A 16,011-nucleotide genomic window follows, 5' to 3' on the forward strand; every position below is an offset into this window, starting at 1 on the left:
TGTAAACCTGCCCAGCAACGTTTTTTTTTTAAACCGGAAAACACAACAAAAACACGTACAAAACGCAACGCAAAACACACTTCAGAAACAGATCAAACGCAACCTGCATAGGTGTGAACCGAGCCTTAGATCCACTTCAAATGATCCAACAAAAGTTTCACAAAACGCTCCAATGTAAGGACTGAACTACACCAACACCATACAGATGAGATGTTGTACACATGAGTACAGAATGACATGGATCTGGAGGAGCCACTCCACCCCACAATCTGATTACACTGGGATCACTGACACCAACACATCACACGGCACTGTAGGAGGATGACTCCTCCCCGGGCTGTACCATCGTGCAGGATGTGAAGGGGGTGGAACTACATAACTATCACTCTGACATACAATGCGGCAGAAAGTGAATCCGATGTCTGACTTGTCATTGACGGTTTGGAGTCTCTTATTGGCTGCAGCGGGTTAAGCTGTGTGTATGGGCAGGAGATCTGCTCCTGGGTGGCTCCTTACCCCTCTCTCTGCTCTACTTCCTCTTCCTCCATGTGACTGCAAGGTGAGTTCTGTCTTGTTGGGGATCTTTATGATATATTGATTGCTAGCTTCGCTGTCAACACAAGCTGCATAGAACACTGGTGACCTGACCTGACCCTTGTATGACTTTCCATATAGAGGACTGACTGTCCTGCATGCTGACCTAGAACAGAAGTGTCAGGGCAAGGTTCAGTATGGATGATGCATGTGTACAACTGAGTTTAAAGCTGAATTATTATTTCAGGTACTTATATAGCGCTGTCAATGTACGCAGCGCTTTACATATATATTACATTCACATCAGTTCCTGACCCTCAAGGGGTGTACAATCTAAGGTCCCTCACATTCATACATACACATACTAGGGACAATTTAGAAAGGAGCCAATGAACCTACCAGCATGTTTTTGGAGTGTGGGAGGAAACCAGAGTACCCGGAGGAAACCCACGCAGGCACAGGGAGAGCATGCAAACTGCAGGCAGGTGGTGCCGTGGTTGGGATTTGAACCAATGACCCTAGTACTGCCAGGTGGAAGTTCTAACCATTTAGCCACTGTGCTGCCCATCCAGGTATGGCAATGTTTCCATAGTTCTATTAGTCCAGCCTGGAGCAGTGAAGTGAAGTGTACAGTATGTGCCATACCTGTGGAAGCTGGAAATCACTGTAGTAGTTACTGCTACTACAATAGGTGCTGCTGGCTTCTGGGTCTCGTGCCAAGCGGCTGCCAAGCTTTGCACATCCTTTGATCAACTCAGAATGTGGATAATAAAGTGTTACTAAACCCACAACAGTAAAATCAGTCTGTATATGCAGTAAAGCATGCTTGTTATACTCACTGTGGAAGCTAAGGGGTTAATCCTCTGAATTGTGTATAAAAAGGCTGATTGATCCTGTCATCTCTGATCCTCCCCTTCTTCTACTTTCCCTAATACATCTGCTGAATGTACAGAGCTCTAGGAGCTACTCTGCACATGCTCACTTTACACCCCAGTCACACCATCTGACTTTGAGATCGTGCAACGTCCAGTGAAGTTGCACGATTTCAAAGTCGGATGTTGTTCTGACTTTAGGTACGACTTGCAAGACATCTGCGGCTTGCAAGACACAGATGTCTATGCAAGTCGCACCTGAGTTAGTGCATGCGGAATCGCACCGATATGACCACTTTAATTGTGCACAATAGGGTGCGACTTGCCATGCGATTTGTAACTCCCATAGCATGGCAAATCGCATGGCAAGTCGCACCTGGAGTGACCGGGTACTTAGTGTGTATTGCTAGAGAGGTTTTTTTGGGGGGAGGGTGCATGTGATTAGCATAGGGCCAATCAGCGCTGTCCAGATAGAGGGTCAGGGGTTATGCAGCCTCATAGGACAATCAGAGGAGAATTAAAACTCCTCCTACAAGCTTTAACCAGTGCTCTGCTGGACACTGATAGCAGTCACAAGACTGCTATATACTGCTGATAAGAAAAGGTAGTTATCAATTTACTAAAATAATTGCATTTCCATGTTGTGTGTACTGTGGGGGACCAGATATAATGAATGCAGGGGTATGGGTTTCGTAACACTTTAAACTGAAAGTTAAGTTGGGCTTATGGGTAGATTTAGATGTGCGTTTAAATCTCCCTTTCCTCTGAAGCCCGATCCACATTTGGATCACGCTTCAGAGGCTACTGACAGGCAGCAAGAAAGTGACGTGATGCCTCATCATTGCCTGTTTTAATCCTATTTTTGACGACAAACATGCCACAACCACGTGCATTAAATACGGTTGTGGGGTGTTTGCGGTGCTTCCCCATTTGCTATGTAAAGTCACTATAAAAATGCAAGTTTTTCAGCGTTTTATATTAGCTTTTAGCCGCGGTTTTATTTTTTTGTGTTTGCATTTTTTAGCCCCCCCAAATTTTTTATTTTTTTTAAAAAAGTCAGAAAACGCTGGTTTGCTGCGATTTACCGCGTTTTTCAGCGGTAGAGCATTTTTACAGCTAAAAAAACTCCTCTAGAAACCCACTAGTTCTGATGGTTTTTTCCAGCCAAAAAACGCCCCTGCCAAAAAACGTTGATTACAGTCTATGTGTGTACGGACACACAAGATAACACGCCGGGGGTGGACACACAGGATAACACGCCGGGGGTGGACACACAGGATAACACGCCGGGGGTGGACACACAGGATAACACGCCGGGGGTGGACACACAGGATAACACGCCGGGGATGGACACACAGGATAACACGCCGGGGATGGACACACAGGATAACACGCCGGGGATGGACACACAGGATAACACGCCGGGGATGGACACATAGGATAACATGCCGGAGATGGACACACAGGATAACATGCCGGGGGTGGACACACAGGATAACATGCCGGGGATGGACACATAGGATAACATGCCGGGGATGGACACATAGGATAACATGCCGGAGATGGACACACAGGATAACATGCCGGGGATGGACACATAGGAGAACATGCTGGGGATGGACACATAGGATAACACGCCGGGGATGGACACATAGGAGAACATGCTGGGGGGTTTACTGGTTGTAGAAAAAAATGTCAAAAGCCACAATCAGCCGCTGCAAAAACGTCCCGTGTGCATGAGGACTAAAACTGCAGTAATCTTTTCTGTGTGTTGTCTGATCCCTGGAGAAAAGCACCAAAGACGTTTTGTTAAACTTTGATAAATGTGATTTGTTCCAGACATCTCCATCATCAAAGGATGGCTTCCTCTAGAAATCTGAGCCGGTTTTGGGAATGGGGAAGAAAAATTATCTGCGTTGGAAGGAATTATGCGGAACACGCCAAGGAGCTGAAAAACGAGGTGCCCACGGAGCCAGTTTTATTTCTTAAATCTCCCTCAGCCTACGTGAGGGAAGGTGCGCCTGTTCTCCTGCCTTACTACACCAATAACCTGCACCATGAGGTGGAGCTCGGCGTTGTTATTGGTAAAGGAGGTACAAACATAGCTCAGTCACATGCGATGGACCATGTAGAGGGCTATGCTCTGTGCCTGGATATGACCGCCAGGGACATTCAGGACCAGTGTAAGAAGAAAGGTCTTCCATGGACTTTGGCCAAAGCCTTTGATACATCTTGCCCTGTTAGTGATTTCATCTCCAAAGAAACAATAAAAGACCCCCACAATCTGAAGATATGGTTGAAGGTGAATGATGACCTCAGACAGGAAGGACATACCTCTTCAATGATCTTCTCCATCCCATTCCTCATCAGTTACATCAGCAGGATAATCACCTTGGAAGAAGGAGATCTGATACTGACGGGGACACCGAAGGGAGTTGCTGCCGTGGGGGAGAATGATGAGATGGTGGCAGGCATAGATAATATCATTACTATGAAGTTTCAGATTAAAAAACAACTGCAGTGAGGAATCGCAGGAGAACTTACGAATAATAGCAAAGCAGGCCGGTTTTTGCATAAATGGACCTTATTTTTACATTCCCTCTTTACTTGTTGAGCACCAATCATTTTGGCAATTGTAGAGGCCAATGAAAATGCAAAAGCAGCTTGAAGTAGGTTGATGCAGCTTAGAAATAGGGCAATGCAAGTCAAAAGGAGATCTGAAGGACAAATGCACCCGTCGATGAACTCTGAATCATCTCAGAAGCATTTTAAACTGACATCAAATGAAGATGGAGTACATCTAAGAGCAAGCTGCATTCACCCATTGACATCAGCCCAAAGTCTGTTGATACGGGCCCTAAAGCAATGTGTATGGTCCTTCCCTTCCCTGTAATCAATATATGGAAAGAGATGAGACAAAGATGATTTACAACTGATGTTTTTTCTGCTATTCCTGGTTTTTCCTCTCATCAACATGCTAATAAAATTTTTATATGACATGCTAGAGGGATTTTTTCATTACAGAACTAATTTTAGGCCCAGGTATATCATCACTGGGTTTCTATGATTCTCTACACAATGTAGGCAGATCATGGTTGATGGGAGGAGCTAGCAGGGTGCTGTGCATAGTGTCCTGAAAACACCACAGCACCCTGCCTCAGTACTCCTCTCAAAAGCCCTCAGTCGTGATGGAAGCAGTGGACTGGCAAGTATTCAAATTCCTAGATAGATGGGTATCAGTCTAGAAGAGTCCTGTTCCTGGGCAGGCTGTATTTGCATGCAGATTACTTTAGGTATCTCCCACATGTGACGCTGAACCTCCATGATTGAAAAACTGAAATCCAATGAATGAAAGGGACGGGCCAGGCAGAAGTCAGGCTGAAGAGGATAGAGCTAGATAATGTTGGATGTCCAGCCAAGAAATGAGGCAGGCTCTGTCTAATGCAAACTGTATGAAGCTCACACTGAGCACTGAAATCAAAGTGAGAAATTTCAGTACAGAGGAGCACAACTGTGCATTACTGAAGGGTAAACTTGACACCCCGGTTACACCAAACCTGACTTTGAAATCGTCCGACTTACAGTGAAGTCGCACGATTTCAAAGTCGGGTGAGATGCCATTTTCAGGTGCGATTTGCAAGACATCTGACACAGATCTCTATGCAAATCGCACCAAAAGTGGTGCCTGTACTACTTTAGAATTGGTGCGGCTCCAACCAAGTCTGAACCGCACTGATATGACCGCTGTAATTACGGACAATAGGGTGCGATTTGGTATGCGATTTGCAAGTTGCATGGCATGTAAATTGCATACCAATTCGCATCCAGTGTGATCGGGGACTGGATGGAGTGGGAAAGGGTTAGAATCCCTGTCAGGTTTTTACTCTGTTAGGGCTCGTTCACACTTGGCTGTTTTACCAACGCTTGCCAAACGCCCCTATAGCGTTTGGCAAGCGTTGGCCCGGCGTTTGCGGAGCGTTTTTTAACGCTCCGCAAACGCCGCATGTGCGGTTTAGCGTCGGTTGCTAGGCATTTGCCGAGTGTTAATAACGCCCCACAAACGCCTGTAATGCAGTTTGAGTGGTGTTACCATTCCGAAAACGCGTCACAACCGCATTGCAAACGCTGGCCGGGCATTTGCGGAGCGGCACCATAGATGAGAATAGGAGGCTTCAACGCCTCCTGACTCAACCAGAGGCGTCCGTTTTGCCGCGACGTAACGCAAACGCTCCCGTTAGAACAGCACCATGTGCTGTAATGTGCAGAATTGGCAGAGGCGTTTGGGGAGCGGTAAAAACGCTTCCCAAACGCCTCTCTGCCGCCTGCACACAACGCTAGTGTGAACGTAACCCTAAAGAGATTGCCGCTCAGTGGAAGCAGAAGAAGTTGCCACCCCTAAGCCTGAGTCATGTGGCGGGGTGGAGCTCTTTCACACTTCCCATAGAGAATCAAATGCAAACGAATGGCTGTCCACAGATGATATCAGCGTTTCAGTGAATCTGTATTGTTTTAGACATACACACAGAAACCTTGCCTCCGACCTGCCCACTCATTTGCAATTAAGATCATCCCAGGGAGGAACACATCAAAGTAGGGAGGTTCAAGGAAGGAATTCTGTGTACATGTCCAGATGTATAAAGTTTTATAGAAACTCTGACATCAATCACTGATCTTTTGCAATCAGATTTCCCGTCAACTACTGTCACATCGACAACGGTTTCATCAAACAGAAAGTGAGTGAAAATTTTTATGAAATCTGCTATAAAAGCAAAAAAAACACAAACACAAACATTCTCTCTAATGGAATTACACATAGCAGGAAAAAAATGTTAATATATCCCCTGCCCAACAACGCAGTCAGGCTTTATGGAGAACAAACAAGTAAAAAGCACAGCCAAAAAATACTTGCTATCTTCACTCTCCCAAGTCTGTTTATATATTCTGTAACATAAAGCAAAATTTGTTTCTACCATCTCTTGTGATAAGTAGACAATCTGTGGGCTCAGCTAGCTATCCAATTTATTCAACAAAACATCATCACAACATGCAAAAGACAGCACAGCACAACATTCAAGTTTGTTACCTAAGGCCACTTTCACATGGGCGGCCTGGTTGTGGTAAAAACAGGTCTGTGGTTTTACCTCCCACCGTACAAAAGTTCTCAATATATAATCGTTCGTCGAAAATACTCAAATTGTGTTTGCTTTTACCATTCAGTTTTGGAATGAATGGACTTTCCTGAATGAAAAGCACATTCACTGTTAGAAATTAGTTTCATTTATTTAAAAAAACATTTCCATCCCGTTCCTCTTCACTGCGCTCAAAAATAACCCCAAGAATGATTAAGAACATTCCCAAAATGAAAGATTTCAAATAAGATTCTGCTAGTATATGGCCAGCTTTAGCCTAGAGCAGGGGTCTCCAAACAGTTTACTGTCCTTCAAACTTCAGGAGGCCAGAATGTGTCCATTGGGAATAGAAATTGTCCAGTGGGAGTAAACCATTCATCTTTGGTATTAAAGGGAGCAATAGTGTCAGTGGGAGGAATAGTGCCCCATTGTTGGTGTCAGCGGACGGTATAGTGCCTCATCGTTGGTGTCGGTGGGAGGAATAGTGCCCTATCGTTGGTGTCAGTGGGAGGAATAGTGCCCTATCATTGGTGTCAGTGGGAGGAATAGTGTCCCATCGTTGGTATCAGTGGGAGGAATAGTGCCCTATCATTGGTGTCAGTGGGAGGAATAGTGTCCCATCATTGGTGTCAGTGGGAGGAATAGTGTCCCATCGTTGGTATCAGTGGGAGGAATAGTGCCCTATCATTGGTGTCAGTGGGAGGAATAGTGTCCCATCATTGGTGTCAGTGGGAGGAATAGTGCCCCATCATTGGTGTCAGTGGGAGGAATAGTGCCCTATCATTGGTGTCAGTGGGAGGAATAGTGTCCCATCATTGGTGTCAGTGGGAGGAATAGTGCCCTATTGTTGGTGTCAGTGGGAGGAATAGTGCCCTATCATTGGTGTCAGTGGGAGGAATAGTGCCCTATTGTTGGTGTCAGTGGGAGTAATAGTGCCCCATTGTTGGTGTCAGCAGACGGTATAGTGCCCCATCGTTGGTGTCAGTGGGAGGAATAGTTCCCCAAGGATGATGTCAGCGGAAGGTATAGTGCCCCATCGTTGGTGTCAGTGGGAGGAATAGTGCCCCATCGTTGGTGTCAGTGGGAGGAATAATGCCCCATCGTTGGTGTCAGTGGGAGGAATAGTGCCGTTGTTAGTATCAGTAGCAGAAATTATGTCCCATTTTTGGTGTCAGTTGGAGGAATAGAGTCTTGTATCAGTGAAAGGAAAAGTGCCCCAAGGGCCAGATAAAGGCAAGCAAAGGGTCACAGTTTGGAGACCACTGGGCCTAGAAGACACCATAGACAAATATCAGTGAGAACCCATGAGATTTTGTAGTACAAGCATATGGCCACAAGATGGCACACCAGAATCACTGACTGCTAGCAGTTTCTACAGTACAAGCACATGGCCACAAGATGGCACACCAGAATCACTGACTGCTAGCAGTTTGTACAGTACAAGCACATGGCCACAAGATGGCACACCAGAATCACTGACTGCTAGCTGCTGACTATCAAAAGTGTTGTATTGATAACAGGACAAGGAAAGGTGAATAAAATGTTAGGTTTTGCTTCTTGTTAATTAGCAACATTACAGCAAAATACAGCTAAATCGCAGAAATATATATATTTTTAAAACAGAAACATTTTTATTTATCAATAAAGCATAAAAGTCTCAATTCGTCAAACAGTGAAGAACTGTTCATGTACACAAAATGGATATCCAGGAATGAAAGAGAACATGCTCATAGAAATACATTTACCAATACATCTTAGTTGCTTTTATTGAAGACTGACATTTAAGGTTACTGTAAAACGTCAGTTTGGCTAAAACCTGGCATTATAATAAACACAGTTTCAAGAAAAACGTTGAAAACGCTTTTTTGCAGCTATGAACTCTACCTTCTACTGTAGGCCTTATTAAACAGTGTGAACAGAACAGTACTGCTCCCTCTGTAAAGTCTACAGAGAAGTGAAAGGCTGTCAACGGACCTGAAATGTTTAGTGATTGTCAGGGTGGAGGATACACTGCAGTGCTTCGGTAGGATCTGCTCTCTTACAGGACAAGATGTTCACACGTAGGCCGTTTTTGGCTTTTGGTGACAAGGTAACCTGAAAAAACAGAAATGAGAAAGAAGCGTTCAATAAATCATGTAGAGGTATTGTCAGGCAAGGCTGTTCTACTTATACTGCTGTATTGGAGGTACTGAAGAGTTCCTTGTCTTCATATACAGTCACAATAGAGATTTTTGTCCCCTCTTCACAACCACTTCAGCTCTGGTATCTATACACCCTTTATGGACAGAGCAGTTTTTACATTTTCACTATGGGCCCGTTCATACGCCAATAACTTTGTCATTACATAAAGGGGACTTCCTCTCCCCCATAATAAACCTGACCTTATTACGAGGGGCGTTCAAGTCAAACCGGGACTTTTCATTTTCCAGGTATAAACAGGGATGCTAACATGTTGGTACTACACACAGTAATAAGTGCGTTCTATTACTGATAGGCGGCGCACATGTCGCGGACCAGTCCAGAGACCATTAATCAAGATGATAGACAACAGTGTTAGTGCGTGCAAAGAACCGCGTGCGGTTTCTTGTGAATGAAAGGCTTAAATCCTGCGGATATCTACAGAAGACTTCAAGCACAGTACAGTGATGAGAAGGTCAGCCGCAGTAAGGCATCTGAATGGTGTAAACGTTTCAAAGATGGCTGTACGTCCGTCAGTGACGATCCCGGCTGTGGTGGTTCCCAGCCCACAGTAGTCATTCCTGTGAACATTCAGTGCATGGAACGCCTGATCCTGGATAATCTATGTATAACCTGTTGTGAAATTGCACAAGAGACGAATCTTCTGTGGTCAGCATTTCAGTACTGATGATGAAGTGAAGCAGGCTGTCCTAGGATGGTTGAGGCGTACTGCCAAATCTTTCTATGCCCAAGCTTTTCAGGCATTATTTAAACGCTGGGATAAGTGTATAAATGTAGCAGGCGAGTATGTCGAAAATTAAATGCAGTTTCCACTCCTTGAAATTTGTTCTTTTAAACTCAAAAGTTCCGGTCTGACTTGAGCACCCCTCATACATTATAATAACTAAAACTAGCAGTACTTACCTGCCTCCAACTCAAACAATTTCCCCAGTTTTAGTGCTGTGTCCCCCGCCGGTTGGAAACCCATACCACCATCAAAAAAGAAAAAGTCAAGGCTTCTCTTTTCGCTTCTGCGTGGTTCCAGTGAAAGGAATTCTTAAATTCAAAACATTAACAATAACATATAAAGCCATTTATAACTCTGCCCCAAATTACATCACCGATTTTGTCTCCAAATATCACCCAAACCGTCCTCTCCGCTCCTCGCAAGACCTCCTGCTCTCTAGCTCCCTTATCTCCTCCTCCCATGCTTGTCTCCAGGACTTCTCCAGAGCTTGCCCCATCCTCTGGAACCCTCTACCCCAATTTATCAGACTATCACCTACTCTGCTCACTTTTCGTTGATCTCTTTAAACCTATCACTTCAGGGAAGCCTATCCTGCCCTCAGCTAATACTGGAATCTTCTACTCTTCCTACCAGTCCATCCCCCACAGTTACTACCTTTTGTACCACTAGCCCCTCCCTCCTAGATTGTAAATTCCAAGGAGCAGGGCCCTCAAATCCCTCTTGTATTGAACTGTATTGTTGCTGTATTGTCTCCCGTTATATTGTATAGGGCGGAGCAAACTGTTGGCGCTATATAAATCCTGTATAATAATAATTATAATAAAGGCGGCAGCATACCAAGACATTTTGGACAATTTCATGCTCCCAACATTGTGGGAAGAGTTTGGAGATTGCCCTTCCTGTTCCAACATGACTGCACACCAGTGCACAAAGCAAGGTCCATAAAGACATGGATGAGCGAGTTTGGGGTGGAGGAACTTGACTGGCCTGCACAGTTTTAACCCTACAATTACAGCTGAGTCTGTGAGCAGGATAGTACCCTGTGTGACACATTCACTGATTTTGCACAAATCAACAGGAGAGCAACACTGCTTCACCTCTCTTAAAGGCACCACCCATTGCCGATTAGCAACCATTGACAATCCTGCTGTTTAGAGCTGTGCATCTCAACACTGAGTAATATCTATCACTAAATAGATTGTAAGCTCCAAGGATCAGGGCCCTCCTAACCCTCTTGTATTGGACTGTATTGTTGCTGTATTGTCTCCCGTTATATTGTAAAGCGCTGAGAAAACTGTTGGCGCTATATAAATCCTGTATAATAATAATAATTGTTGGCGCCATATAAATCCTGTATAATAATAATAGTAATACTCCTTAGTGTTAACCCTGGACTAGTCACTCTTTCCTATTCAGTGCTCACAAATGTTCTCTAACAAACCTCTGAGGGCTTCACAGAACAGCTGTATTTATACTGAGATTATATTACACACGGGTGGACTCTATTTACTAGATAGGTGACTTCTGAAGGCAATTGGTTCCACTAGATTTTAGTTAGGGGTATCAGAGTAAAGGGGGTGAATACAAATGCATGCCACACTTCTCAAATATTTATTTGTAAAACATTTTTTAAACCATTTATCATTTTCCTTCCACTTCACAATTTATATGCCAGTTTGTCTTGGTCTATCGCATAAAATTTCAATACATTTACATTTTTGGTTGTAACATGGCAAAATGTGGATAATTTCAGAGGGTATGAATACTTTAAGGCACTGTATCAGGGATGTTACCTCATTTCACTGCATGCTGCTGTAGTGTCAAAGTAACAGCAACAGAGGGACTGTTTCATTCCTTGTACAGTAGTAGTTCCACTGTCTGTTACCTGCTCTGTCCATGGTCAGTCCCTCCTGTTTTGCATAGGTCATTTTTAATATCATCACATTTCATAATGGTGTGTATAGCAATCATATAAAAACGTAATTTTCCTTTAAGCCGTTATCCTGCTTTTCTATTAAACCGGCGTTTTCCTTTAAGTGATTTGTAGCAATAAGACCGGTGTTTAGAACCCTGGAGGTGACAAGTCTATTTGAGATTTCTCACCTTCACATAGATCTTGAAGCGCTCCAGCACAAAATTCCATTTCAGCGATGTCTTCTGGTCTTCTGTTAAATTGAAAAATCCATCTACCTAAATCAAACACATGGAAATGCGCCATGAAAAATCATTATGACTTGTGCGGCGAGGAAACGGCGGCGATTACTCTTCCTGGCAAGGAATTAGAGGTGATGTATTGTGCAGCATCATTTGAAATGTAAAATAAGTGAAGAGATACTTGCCGTGCATGATAATGTATCCTCGGCCACCTTGTCTGATAGGTTACAAGACAGAGTCCCGGTGTGATCGCTAATGTTCATCTGAAGATCCAGACTAGGGAGGGCAGATTTAGGGTCCTGGGACATCTCATTGCAGAAGGCGTAGTTGCATCCTTCGGATGGATCCTTGATGAAGTAGCGGCAACGAGAGCTGAGCAAAGAATTATGCCATTAAATATTTCTAGCTTACAGGGAGGATTAAAAATGTATCACTGAAAGGTAGCATTCTGAGATATGGTATGCCATGAAAAATCTATAACCAGAAGAATTTTTATCACTGCATTCAGAAGCCCTAAAGCTGTACTCCAGGAATTATTTGTATTGCACTGGCCCAGCTTGGCACAATATAAGAATGCATTACTTGTACCTAACGGACTGCTGGGGAAGCTGGAAATCACTGTAGTAGTCAGCTCTACTACAGTGATAGCTGCAATCTTACGGGTCCTAATTGTAAGAGGGTCTTAGTGATTAGTGAATTTTGGCACCCAATCACAAGGCCCTACCCCTGCTAGAGTCCTGCTAGAACACAATCCCACCTGCTGATGCCAATCTCTCCACCATCTTGTGTCCTACTTCTCACCACAGGCCTCTCCATGACATTCCCAGTCATAGAACTTTATATTTCAAAGAAGGAATGTCCACATGATAGTTAGCTTCACTGCACTTTACTGGTGTTGTTAAGGGAATGGCAAGACAGTCACATCACTAGTACATACATTCTGGAGTCAAATGGCATACACAGTCAATCACATATAGTGGACGGTCTGCAGTTGTCACAAGTGAAAGCATGTGCAGCACCTCACAGCCATCTCCCTACAGTCTCTCCTCTGCCCAGGCTCATCAGTACTCACAGGACTGTGTTCTCTGTAGACACCTACCAGCTGGGTACACCTCTCCCATGGACCCTCTTGGGAAGCAGGCTCTACCTAAATGGTGTCTAACACCTAGTACCACTACCTGCTGTACCAGACACTATTCTGTACAGAGCCACCTGGAGGCAAAGTGGCTAAGTGCACCTGCCTACATGCTCAGGTTCTATGCGAAAGGCTTTGTCACGATCTGGGTCAGGTTCAGAGACCAGTTGCTACAGCAGTTGTAAGGCTTACCTGAAACCAGCAGGATTGGTACACCAGCGGCCCACCCTGGGAATGACGCAGGCTCACCTGAGGTGCGGGGTCTAACCATCCACCGGTCTTCCCCAGAGCTCCTAATGGTGGAGATGGATTTGGCTGCGTGTGAATGCCAGGTCGCAGATCTCAGGATCACCCCACCAGGGAATGAGTAGGCTGGAAACCAAAAGCGGATCAAACAGTTCAGGGATCAAACAGAAGCGGAGTCAGTCACAAGCCAAGGGTCGGTCACCAATGGTAGTAGATAGGATGAGGCAGAATCGTAGTCAGTAGCAAGCCAAAGGTCAGTAACGTAGAGGAAGACAGCAGCAGGAACAGTAAGCGGGATATTGGCTGGTAAGGCACAATAATCTGGCAAGGAGGAAGTGCATGGACATGGCTTTTATAAGGAAGTTCATGGGAGGAGCAAGGAGTTCACGGTTCAAGACAAAACAGGGCAAAGGCAGGATCATCCAAAGATTTGTCAAGGGAACTGTCCAGCATTCCAGGTGGCTCAGCGAGAAGAAACACCGTCTCTCACCGCAGAAGGCCCAGGTTCGATTATAGGCTCTGACAGGCTTTTCCTCTGCTCACTGACCACAGTGGGTCATTTGCTTGGCCCTGCCACCATTCATAGAATGTATTCTATTATTTTTAAACTGAATACAAAGTGTTCTCTGATTGGACACAGTGGAGAGGTGGGGCAACGATTTCATGATCTCCACCCCTGCCAAATAGAGAATGCCTTGTATTCATTGTTCAATGAATGGGAACAGTGTGAACAAGTGACCCTGTGTGGTCAGTGTGCAGTGGGTCTGCCATCACATAGAACCCAAGTAGGACCTGGAGGATTGCAGCTATCATCATAGTAGCGCAGACTACTACAGTGTTTTCCATCATCCCCAGCAGTCCATCAGGTATGAGCTATATATACAGTACCTACTTACATTGGGCCAAGCTGGACCAATGTAAGTATGCAATACAAAGAAGCCCTGGAGTTCAACTGTAAAGCTGAACTCCATTAAAGCTGAAGTTTTATGAAATTAATAAAAATATTAAATGTATTTTTAAATGCAATTGCAAAAATACCTAAATCTGACATCTAACATTGGCTATCTGCATTCCCCTGTGGAACAGAAGTCAGACTAGGGAAGGCGGGGTCAGCATTAGGAACCAATCAGGCTCTGTTAAAGTAATAGTGCTCTCAGTCTAGGGCCAGGGACATGCTAACAGGAGAGGAGAGCACAGAGCCGATTCAGTGTACTTCTGCTCCGTAACTGTCCATTCAGAAAGTGTGTGTAGTTCCAGGAGCTGGCCTGTGAAACGATAAAAAAACTATGGTATGCTAAATTGTCCAAGCAACGCTTTAAAAGCCTTTACATGTCATCAATTTAGAGTTAGCAGTGGATGGTGGACCTAGAATTACTGCTCTCACCCTGGTGTAAGATACCTAATATCTGTGGTGCAATCATCATTTCGTACTTGTACGCATCTGACTCATGTGTTTGCACTTGTATCTGCTATGCAGCAAATTTAGCAATAAATTTAATTTGTAAAAATTAAAAAAAGAAAATTTAAAAAATAAATTATTTTATTTAAAAACATTCATTTTTAACACATTTTTTAGTTAACTGCTAACACAGTTATTCCTATCACAGGGCAGTTGACAGGCCCCTATGTGATAACAAATTGCAGTTGACAGGTTATCTTTAATCGGGCATCAGGGGTCTATTATAGGGGGCACAGGCCAGACTGGGTCTAGATCATCTATTCCAATAAACAGTCATCAGGAAGGACTTTTTGGAGCACAACTGAATTTCCTTGTCTTTTGGTTCTCAATACCAGGGCTCCAAATGTAAGCGTCATTATTTATTAATATAGACGTTAGAGTACAAAATGAAACTGAAGACATACCATCTAGTTCGAACAATTTTCCTAATGCTGTCATCAACATTCAGCAAGGAGATAAATGCAAACACAATGCCATACAGAGGATTCCTCTTTTCTGCAGCAGATGTAGCCATGTCCATTATCTGCTGCACTGTGTATACATCTTTGATTGTCTCCACTGAAAGAAAAAAAGATTCAGTTAAAGAGGGTGTTTCACCTTTATGTGAAATATTTAATGCAGCCACTATAACAAAATGTTTATATGCTAGAATTAAAAAAAAACACATCTTTACTAGTATATGGAGTCCAGCAACGTCTTCCTGGCAGCCAATGTTTTCCCCATGCTTCTGTATTTGCAAGCCGCCATTTTAGAACCAGGATGATTACTTCCTGACTCTCCCAGCCAGTCCCCCTAATGATGTGCCACTAGATATCACACACAAATCTACTTGGCTGTTTAATTTACTGGTCATTGGTAGGCATCAGTAGTAGGTTTTGTAAAGACACCATGGCATTAAAGAACTGGGTAAAGCAAAATCTAGCAATACTTTTGCAATTTTGCGAGACTTTGAAACTTACTGCCTTACTGCTTTCTGAGATGTGGGACTAAATATTCCCACCTAGGCAAGAAGTAGTATGCACCAAACACAAAACAGGAAAATTGGATGTCATTGTGTAAGAGGAAGGGGGAACTAAGGTAGTGTTTTTGTGTTTGTTTTTTGTTTTTTTTTTAAATTAAAGCTGCATTTCAGGTACGTGTTTTTTTTTTTTTTTTTCTACATTTGTCCTGCCAGCAGCTACTACAGTGGTTCTCGGCCTTCTGGCTGCTCTGCTACATGGTAACCATAAGGGGTCACCTGCACTGCGCCATTCGGAGACCACCTTGCATTTATTTTAATGTGTTAAGTAGAGACTGTGACATCACCGCCCCACCTCTAGACCTTGTCCAATCAGAGGACAATTAATTGAGAAAAATGAAAGGCAAGGCAACCCCCTGTAGTTACTATGCAGCAGGGCAGCCACTAGCTGCAGGATACAAAAAGCATCAGGGATCACTGTATAAGCAGCAACTACTACAGTGATCCTCTGCTTCCTCAGGAATCAGTCAGATATGCAATATGTATACTTACATTGGTCCAAGCTGGACCAATGTAACTATTTAAAAAAAATTAAAAC

At 43.9% G+C, this 16,011-nt stretch overlaps 2 protein-coding genes across 6 annotated transcripts in view; one reads left to right on the forward strand and one right to left on the reverse strand.

The window, feature by feature from the left end:
• The first annotated feature begins 367 nt into the window (after window positions 1-367).
• FAHD1 (FAH domain containing oxaloacetate decarboxylase 1) lies at window positions 368-4,410 on the forward strand. Its single transcript, XM_089682104.1, has 2 exons — window positions 368-559; window positions 3,246-4,410. The coding sequence occupies exon 2, from the start codon at window positions 3,265-3,267 to the stop codon at window positions 3,928-3,930; it is 666 nt and encodes a 221-aa protein (XP_089538230.1). The 5' UTR covers window positions 368-559; window positions 3,246-3,264; the 3' UTR covers window positions 3,931-4,410.
• A 3,742-nt stretch (window positions 4,411-8,152) lies between these two features.
• The window catches only part of MEIOB (meiosis specific with OB-fold), an 83,383-nt gene continuing 75,524 nt past the window's right edge, over window positions 8,153-16,011 (reverse strand). For all 5 annotated transcript variants that reach the window (XM_089682110.1, XM_089682107.1, XM_089682106.1 and 2 more), the window contains 4 exons: window positions 14,860-15,013; window positions 11,801-11,987; window positions 11,565-11,651; window positions 8,153-8,629 (listed from right to left, as the gene is read on the reverse strand). In XM_089682110.1, coding sequence (XP_089538236.1) covers window positions 8,519-8,629; window positions 11,565-11,651; window positions 11,801-11,987; window positions 14,860-15,013 — 539 coding nt within the window. In that variant the 3' untranslated portion in view covers window positions 8,153-8,518. The remainder of the gene's footprint in view (window positions 8,630-11,564; window positions 11,652-11,800; window positions 11,988-14,859; window positions 15,014-16,011) is intronic.

This window comes from Staurois parvus, unplaced genomic scaffold (genome assembly GCF_062004578.1).
Source record: "Staurois parvus isolate SC_StPar_1 unplaced genomic scaffold, SC_StPar_1.0 ptg000285l, whole genome shotgun sequence".
Classification (NCBI taxonomy): Eukaryota; Metazoa; Chordata; class Amphibia; order Anura; family Ranidae; genus Staurois; species Staurois parvus.